General features: G+C 42.4%; 1 protein-coding gene across 1 annotated transcript in view; it reads right to left on the minus strand.

The window, feature by feature from the left end:
- GCLC (glutamate-cysteine ligase catalytic subunit) overlaps positions 1–8947 on the minus strand; it is a 47977-nt gene extending 39030 nt beyond the window's left edge. The window contains exon 1 of the mRNA XM_046004725.1: positions 8335–8947. Coding sequence (XP_045860681.1) covers positions 8335–8484 — 150 coding nt within the window. The 5' untranslated portion in view covers positions 8485–8947. The remainder of the gene's footprint in view (positions 1–8334) is intronic.
- Positions 8948–9611: the final 664 nt, after the last annotated feature.

Raw genomic sequence — 9611 nt, forward strand, 5'->3', positions numbered from 1 at the left:
GTCTTACAGATGAGGAAATTGTGGTCTGAAGAATTTAAGTTCTATGTCTAAGATCACACAATCATTCAGGGGAAGACCCGGGGCTTAGACTTGCATCTTCAAATTAAAGTCTATTCATAAAACGTATGCAAATTTTTCAAATAATTGTTTTCACCAAATACCCAGTCATAGGACGAAAACAGTGATATTAAATGATGACCATCATAACAAAGGCAAAGAAAATCCTGACTTTAAACAAAATTGGCTAGGGGCACCTGGCTGGCTCAGTTAGAAGAGCATGAAACTCAATCTTGGGGTCATGAGTTCAAGCCCCACGATGGATGTAGAGATTACTTAAATATAAAAATAATAAACAGGGGTGCCTGGGTGGCTCAGGGGGTTAAAGCCTCTGCCTTCAGCTCAGGTCATGATCCCAGGGTCCTGGGATCCAGCCCCGCATCGGGCTCTCTGCTCAGCAGAGAGCCTGCTTCCCTTCCTCTCTCTCTCTGCCTGCCTGCTTACTTGTGATCTGTCAAATAAATAAATCTTAATAAATAAATAAATAAAAAGAAACTTGGCTAAATGTTGATTGCTGGAGGTAGCTTATAACCACGAGGGCAGCCAGCCTTTGGACAAAATTTACAGAGAAAGGAGAACACAGCTGAAAGAAGAGGAAAAAATAGGAAAGACTTCTACTTCTGTTCAAGAGGGAATAAAAGCAACCGATTTTACCTTCCCATCTGAAACAGCCAAAATGAGAGAGACTATATGAAACAGCTTTTTCAAAACACTGGATAGCAGTTAGCACAAGGCAGAGATTCCTGATCTATGGGGGAGAAAAGCAAAGCGAGTCCACAAATTGTCCCAACTTACTGCCGGAAGAGAGGCTCTAGATCAGGGCAGCAAGGTAAGGCAGAACCTGGAGTACTCCCTGAATTGAAGAGACAGCTGAAGGTCTGAGGAAACCAAATCAATTAGAGTTCACAGGACCAAGCACCACAGAGAACCCCGGAGATCTGCAGAGGATTCCCACTTAAGGATTCAGTAGTAAACCAACCCATACAGGAGTACCAAAGTACCAAGTACCCAAAGCTGGGGCCAAGTGTGTTCCCACAAACCAGAATAGATTAACTCCTCATTCAGGGACATTGGGGAAAATATCTGTAAAGGTCTTGCCTCAGTAGAGGGATTAGCCCCAGAGACTTCTCGAGATCTGCCTAATTATAAAATCAAGACCGCAAAGAACTGAGCTACTTCCAAATAACTGTATTGTAGAACAAGGCTTAAAGAACAAAGTTAGGAATATACAATTAACAAGCACCCAATAAGGTAAAATTCATAATATCTGAAATTCCGTCAAAGATTACCAGGCGTGCAAAGAAGCTGAGAAACATTCAGAAAATAAAAATGAACTTAATCTTAAATAACAAGGGTGACAGAATTAGCTAAGACATTAGACCAGTTATTAGAACTGTATCCCACATGTTCAAGAAGTTTAGCATGGGTGGTTCAGTGGCAGAATTCTCTCCTGCCAAGAAGTTTAGTAAGGCTGCAGAAGATATATATGTAAAAATCTATTTTACTTCAATATATTAGCAATGAACAGTCAGAAACTGCAACATAATACCATTTACAATAGAAAAAAAACACGAAACCGTGATACAAGTAACAAAAAATGTGAGACTTGTATGTTAAAAAACTAAAAAAGAAAAAAAAAAGGATGAGAGAAGTTAAAGATTTACTTTCCTTGGGTCAGAAGACTCATTATTAAGATGTCCATTCTTCCCAAATTGATCTACAGATTCAATGCAATTGCTGTCAAAATCCCAGGTTTGTTTTTGGTAGAAATTGCCAAGCTGGTTCTAAAAATGATGTAGAAATTCAAAGGGCCTAGAAAAGTCAAAACAACTAGAAAAAGAAGAAAGTTGGGAGAGCTAATGCTGCCTGATCTCACAACGTATTATAAAGCTATGGCTATATAAAGAGTATGGTACTGGCATAAAGATAGACAGATCAACGGAACACTACAAAGACTCCAGAAATAAAGACATACACACAGACAACTGGAATTAGACAAGCTGCAAAAGGCCACATACCTTTGGCAGCGAAGAAAGGATAGTCTTTTCAACAAACGGTGCTGGGGCAACCAAAATAAAAAATCCATACTTCACACCAGAGACAAAGCTAACTCAAAATGGATCACAGACCTAAATGTAAAGCCTAAGGTCATTAAACTTCTAGAAGAAAATACAGGAGAAAACGTTTGTGATCTTGAATTAAGGAAAGATTTCTTAGATAACACACGAAAAGTTTGATCCATAAAAGAACAAATGGACAAACTGGACTTCATTAAAATGAACAACTTCTGTCCTCAAAAGACATCCTTACTAAGAGAAGGAAAATAGACTGGGAGAACATATGTGCAATGTAAATTATCTGGTAAGAATTACATCCAGAATATATAAAGAACTCTCAAAATTAGGGAAATGGCTTTAAGCACATTTCACAAAAAAGCCATACCGATGGCAAACAATCACATGAAAAGATACTCATCACCACTGTTCTTAAGGCAAATGCATATTAAAAATACAATGAAGGGGCACCTGGGTGGCTCAGTGGGTTAAGCCTCTGCCTTCGGCTTGGGTCATGATCTCAGGGTCCTGGGATCGAGCCCCTGCATGGGGCTCTCTGCTCAGCAGGGAGCCTACTTCCTCCTGTCTCTCTACCTGCCTCTCTGCCTACTTGTGATCTCTCTCTCTCTGTCAAATAAATAAATAAAATCTTAAAAAAAAAATACAATGAAATACCATCACCCACTTATTAGAATGGCTAAAATTAAAGACTGACTATACCAAGTGTAGACAAGGATGTGGACAAACTGGTATACAATGCTGCTAGGAATATAAAATGGTACTACTTTTTAAAAAGTTCGGTAATTTCCTTGAAAAGTTCAATTACTCCTAGGAAATAATCAAGGTAGATAAAAGCATAAGTCCATACAAACACTTATACATTAATATTCATACAAGTTTTATAATAGCTAAAAACTGGATATCCAAAAAATGGATAAGTCCTAGTATATCCATGTAATGGAATATAATGCAGTAATTAAAAGGAATGAGCAACCGATACATGCAATGAAATGAATGAATCCCAAAATATACAAGCAGCTTAAAAAGCCAGACCAGAAAAGTACATGCTTTATCATTTCCTAGATCTAAAACTCTAGGAAATGTGAACTCTATTACGGGGCCAGAAAGCAAAGCAGTGGTTGCCTGTGGAGGTGGGAAGAGAAGTAGGAAGGGAAGCGGGAATTGCAAAGGGGCACAAGGACATTTTTAGAGATGATGTATATTATTTTGATCGTGGTGGCAGTCTCACAGGTGTACACATATACCAAAACTTACCAAACTGTACATTTTAAGTATGTGCAGTTTACTGTATGTCAATTATATCAATAAAGATGGTAAAATGTTTATAAAAACCCACCTAACTTGGTTAAATCATGAATGTATACACAGAATCTTAACAAGCTTATCAGAATATCACCCATTCAATACCAGCAACATCATTAATGCTCCAGTTTTCTAAACAACATATTCAGATGCTTTGAGTATATGAAAAGTTCAGACGCAAATTTATTTTTCCTTGATTTCAGCACTGTGCTTTAGAGACACATGAATACTGTTAAAACAATGTCCACAGTGATAGCAAAGTAACAGAAAGATAAAACTTTGCTTTATAGGTCACAAAATACTCAATGACCTATGTAAGAAACCTGAACATTCCTAATGACTATTAAGAAATATTTGTGTGGGGCGCCTGGGTGGCTCAGTGGATTAAGCCGCTGCCTTCGGCTCAGGTCATGATCTCAGGGTCCTGGGATCGAGCCCCACATCGGGCTCTCTACTCAGCAGAGAGCCTGCTTCCCCCTCACTTTCTGCCTGACTCTCTGCCTACTTGTGATCTCTCTCTCTCTGTCAAATAAATAAATAAAATCTTATAAAAAAAAAAGAAAAATATTTGTGCTCGGGGCGCCTGGGTGGCTCAGCGGGTTAAAGCCTCTGCCTTCAGCTCAGGTCATGATCCCAGGGTCCTGGGATCAAGCCCCGCATCGGGCTCTCTGCTTAGCAGAGAGTCTGCTTCCTCCTCTCTCTCTCTGCCTGCCTCTCTGCCTACTTGTGATCTCTATCTGTCAAATAAATAAATCTTAAAAAAAAAAAAAAAAAAGAAATATTTGTGCTCACCATTTAATTCTAGTCCGTGTCCAGTAATGCATTAAAAAACACAATTTAGATTTAAGTGCAATTCAGAAATACTGCACTTTCCAAACACCATCAATACCATCAAAAATAACTAAGCTAATGGAATATAATTATACCTGAAAAAACAAATATAAGTTAACTGGCTGAAAAAATGTCCACGTACACGGAATGCTTCATTCCCCAATGACCATGGCTATTTTTTAAATTTTTCCTTCATGTTTTTATTTAAATTGCAGTTAGCTAACAGTAGTATTAGTTACAGGTGTAAAATTTAGTGATTCATCACCTACACACAAATATCCGGGGGTTCATCACAAGTGCCCTCCTTAATCCCCATCACTGTTTAATCCATCCCTCCCCCATGCAACCCTCAGTTTATGCTCAATCGTTAAGAGTCTGCTTGACCGTTGTTATTTAAATAAGATATAGCAGACATTTAAAACACCCAAGTGAACAAGTTATCATTTATGAGCCTTCACTCAAAAGGCAAGACACTTGTAAACCATTTCATCAACATTATCTCATTTAATCTTAACCCTATAAAGCATTATCATCCCTACTTATAGATTTAAAAAACTGAGGTTGAGATAAAGCAATTTGTCCAAAGCTACACATTAATTTACACTCAAACGAAAATGTTTTTGTCTATTCTAGATTTATAGCTCAGAGTTACGTTATTTTTTATAGGATCATAAGCTTATTAATTAACAATGCATTTTCTAAATAGTCACTTAAAGCATTCTTAATCTACGCAGGCAAATTTGTCCTTCAAACTCAATGGATGACATTTCAGCCCTTAACATATCCCACCCCGGCTTTACTGGCTTTATGCATGGTAAGAATAAACTCAAATATCAAAGACATGTTTTATTTTCCTAAGTTTACATGCACTTCTCTGCTAACTAGAGGACAATTTACCTTAACTTTGAGAGCCACTACACTGGGTTAAAAAGAAATTAGAAAAACTATACATTTGCTTTTAAATGTTGTTTTCTGACACCTCTACAACCTATAGTGTGAACTCTGTAAAAGGAGATTTGATGAAATCTCACACATTGTAAATAATCCAAAACCTAGTATTACGTGTTTAAGACAGGGACCTGAAGTCAGCCAGATTTCAATTCTGATAATGCCTCTGCTGTTAAGTAGCTGAAAGAGCCTGGCGGGCACGTAACACTAGAGTGAATTCAAAAGTTGTACTTACTGCCACATTTGCAGCCTACGTTTCCTAAGTCTGTCTTTTAATGGGCGAATTCCAGTTATGAACAAAATCTGCACCTGAAAAGTTTGTATGCTATGAAAAGATAAGTGCCTTTTTTTTTGCATATGTAGAGTAGAATGCTTAGCAGACAAAAAGAGCACCCAGGAACATCCATCTTACCTCTCCCCTACAGTACCCCCCCATCCTGGAGCAAAATGAAGTGTTCTCCCCGCAACCCAGAGTTAGAACTTCTATCTCCTCCAGAAACAACAAATGGTGGCTAGGGTTAGGACCTGTTTCACCAAACGTGAAACATTCATCTGTAAGCTGATTTGGGAATCTACGCATTCATAAGGTTGTCACAGGATAATACTTCTGATTTCTAAAACGCCCCCATATACCTTTAGAATACAACCCATTTTTACCTCAGCGATTTGCAGTCTTTGCTTTAAGAGTCTAAAGACTATCTACAGGTGAATTTCAAAAAAGTAACATTCTAGTTAAAATTTGTACATTTAAAAAATGTGTACATTAAAAAAATTAAAATTTTTAATGTAAAAAAAATGTTATTGAAACTGTTCTTACTCAAACTACAAAAGCTAGGTGAGTCCAACCCTGTCATTTTTCCACAAGAGGAAACTAAGGCTCACAATCACACAGGCAGTTTGGCAGGCTCTGGAATACGACACAAGTGACATTACAAATCCAGGCTTCTTTCTGATAAACACTACCAGATACAAATACTGTCCTAGGAACTAGGGCTAAGCATTTCCAACAGTGGCAGGGTCTCCTAACCATGGTTTTAGGTATTTTTTGTTTTTTGGGTTTTTTTTTTTTTTTTTTGGCTTCTAAGACCAAAAGTTCCCACAAAAAGCAGTCATTTGGTATCACTCCAAGCAGTCCAACATATCACATCTCAAACACCATTTTCTGCCTGGCAAAGCCATCCTCCATCTCCAAGGGCCACACCACCCACCACACCCTTCTCCACTTTATCCATCTACCCAGCAGGTTTCTCAGTGACTTCTCAAGACCTCTGCACACAACACGGGTTGCTTGCCGCCGGACCTTGCCTGCAGACTTCTACTTCAGCAGATGTGATCTGTGAGTTCCTCTGTGCGAGGAATGGCGCCAAGACCGAAGCAGTTAATGTCTCTCCTCCTCTTTTGCTTAGGCTCATCTCATCAAGGAAGCCTCCCATGATAAATAAGAGACTCTGGTTTACAAACTCCTTAAGTTGGCAACCATACTAAGAAATAATTTACATGCGGCTCTATACAGACCTGCTCACATGCACCCTCAAATAACTCAGAAGTTTGACATGCTACGCTGCCTCTTTATGACAAAGTAGTCCTCTTCATCTGATTCCATTTCACTTTTTTTTTTTTTTAAAGTTCTGGAGAGGAAAAAAAGTCAAGGAGAACCTAAATTTGTCTGTCAACCTGCTCATGGATCATGACCTGCAAAATTCCCTACTCCAAAAGACGCTGGTTTATTAGGGGGAAAAGAAGCAAAGAGATGTGGGACAGAAAAAAAAAATCCAGGACCTGGGGGATAGAGCACAGATGACTAAATGCACACAATAGGCAAATGAACACACAACATCAGATGCTATGAAGCAATAAGGAACTTCAGAATGAAACTGAAGAATTACCGAACACAATACCACACATCTTTTCTGTCCAAAGTATGACAAACCCTTTCTAGTATAAATGTGAATTGCTATTATACTTTTGAAACTTAAAACACCGCAATTCAACTGTAAAAATCAGAATTATCGTCCAACTTTCGAAACCGACAAATTAATTTTACAAGGAAACAGATATTGCCTCAGAGAAGCACTACCCGACGCCTGGGTCAAGAGTAATAACATCAACTAAGAGAGAAGTTTGCACCTGAGCAAGCGATGTAACACAAATGGTAAAAAACAAACAAACAAAAAAACCCCAAAAAACAAAAAACACTTTTCAAAAAAGCACCTGATTATCTGAATGGTATCTACATGTGACTTTAAAAAACGGAAAGAGGGCACAAAAAGCTTTGGCAGAAGAAAACTAAAGGGGGGGGGGGGTGGGCAATGCTTTCCACGTCATTCCAATAAACAATAGTTCAACAAATTGAAAATTCAAAGACATTTCAGCTCTAGGCAGAACACATGTTGAAACACTGATCTGTAGAGGATCGAGGCCACGGAAAGGCACTAACAAATCCCAATTGCGAAGCTTCAAGAGTTCCCATGGAGGTACAAGAAGTTTCGTCCTCTTGAGGAAAACCGAGTTGTAATTCCTGTTCTATGCCTATAAAGTGGTGGCAAAGCGTGGAGGGTGAGAGAGGGTGTGTGAAGAGAGTGAGAGGGAGCTGATGAGAAGCAGCTGGAGGTTTAAAAAGGAACCTGCAGGAGATGGGGCAGAAGCGAACATCCTGAAGACCTGAATCCTAGCAGCAACCGCCCTTCTAGGACAACCTGGTCCCTCCTCACTGATCGCAAAAGCGCATTTTGACACCGGACGCTACACCGCTATACAGGGCCCGGCAGATACACCTGACTGAAAACTCCTGGAGGCACCAAATGTCACACTTGCTCACGCTCGCGCCCTCCCAGCGCCTAACCCATTTGTTCAACGAAGGGGAAAACCCTAAGAATGAATGAATGGGAGAGGTAAGTCTAGTGAGAAGGCTCGGGCAGGGCCCCACGCTCAGGAGAGCCCCGGACGACTGTCCAGGAAGAGCAGGGACAGCGCATCCGGGCAGGGACGCGTCCGGGGACCCTCGGGGCGCACCGCAGGACGCGGACCGCCGTGGGGGCGCAGGGCGCGCCTCGCCGAACAAAGGAGACGCGAGGTGGCCTGACAGGGGCGCCCGGCGGGGGCGGAAGCCGCGGGCGCTCACCTCGTCGCCCCACTTGAGCACGTCCTTGTGCCGGTCCTTGACTGCGTGGTAGATGTGCAGGAACTGGAGGATCCCGTGCCGCCGCACGTGGTCGGCGTGGCGCTTCGTCTCCTCCCAGCTCAGCGGCGAGCCCTGGGACAGCAGCCCCATGGCTGCCCCCTCCTTCTCCTCGGGGCTGACTGCGGCCGCTGGCTCAGCGCGCGCGGCGCGACTCCGACACTCAGCTGCCCGCTAAAAGCTGCAGAGGCAGCGGCTGCTCCGCCCCGTGGGGGCGCCCTTGGACCACAGCTGGCGGAGGGAGGGTCTGCTCCGCTCCCCCGCGCGGGGTCCTGGCAGCCCAGGTGACCGACTCAGGGGTCCGGCGCGCCGCGCGGACACGGAGGCAGAGGACGGGAGGGCAAGCTGGATGGCTCTCGGCTCGGCGGCCTCGCCCTTCGCCCGCTCCGGCTCCCGTCCCGCTGCTGCTCCGAGGCGGCGGCGACGGACTCTATAGCCACAGTGCGGCAGCGGCTCTCGCTTCTCTTTACCGGTGTCGTGCACTGGCTTCTTCCTACTTGTGACCGAGACCTGCGCCGCCACAGAGCATGCCCAGTTTTCCTATCTGCTCACTCGCAGCTCCAGGGTGCGATCCGTAGCTCCGGATTTTATAGATTACGGGCGGGGGCGGGGAAAGAAGGCGGTGCAGGAGAGGAGGCGTGGCCGAGCGCCCAAAGAGCCTCAAAGAAGGCCTAGGAGGAGGCGTGCGCTGGCGTGGTTGGGGCGGAGTCAAAGGGGCGGGGGTGTGGGGAGCGAGGTCCCGCACGCTTTAAGCAAAGGAGATAGGGAAAAACCTGTGTTCTCTAACCCAAAGAGATAAACTCTGGGCTGGGGAAGAAATTTGGTTATTTGAATTGATGAACAACCCAATGTATTCATTTTGAGGTGAGAAAAGACCTCACGCTCATAAAAAACAGGTGAGAGCTGCCGGGTATGGTAATAACAATCATAGCTTGGGAGTCAGATGAAACACCTGTTCAATTCTAGTTTCCACTATTTACTGACTGTGAGGTCTTGGGCACGTTATCTCCATACCCGTGTAAAATTATATGAATTCTGTCTTTTATGGATGTTGTAAGAGCCTGCACGATGCAGATGTGCTTAGAGTCGATGGCCAATAAATTACCTGGCTGTTAAGAGGAATCAATTTGTCTACAGGGTTTATGTATATACAATGTGTATGTATTGCAAGTATTTGTGTATTCTCTAAATTAATTATTTGATGACATAAAGTCTTTGGA

This window comes from Meles meles, chromosome 5 (assembly GCF_922984935.1).
Source record: "Meles meles chromosome 5, mMelMel3.1 paternal haplotype, whole genome shotgun sequence".
Classification (NCBI taxonomy): domain Eukaryota; kingdom Metazoa; phylum Chordata; class Mammalia; order Carnivora; family Mustelidae; genus Meles; species Meles meles.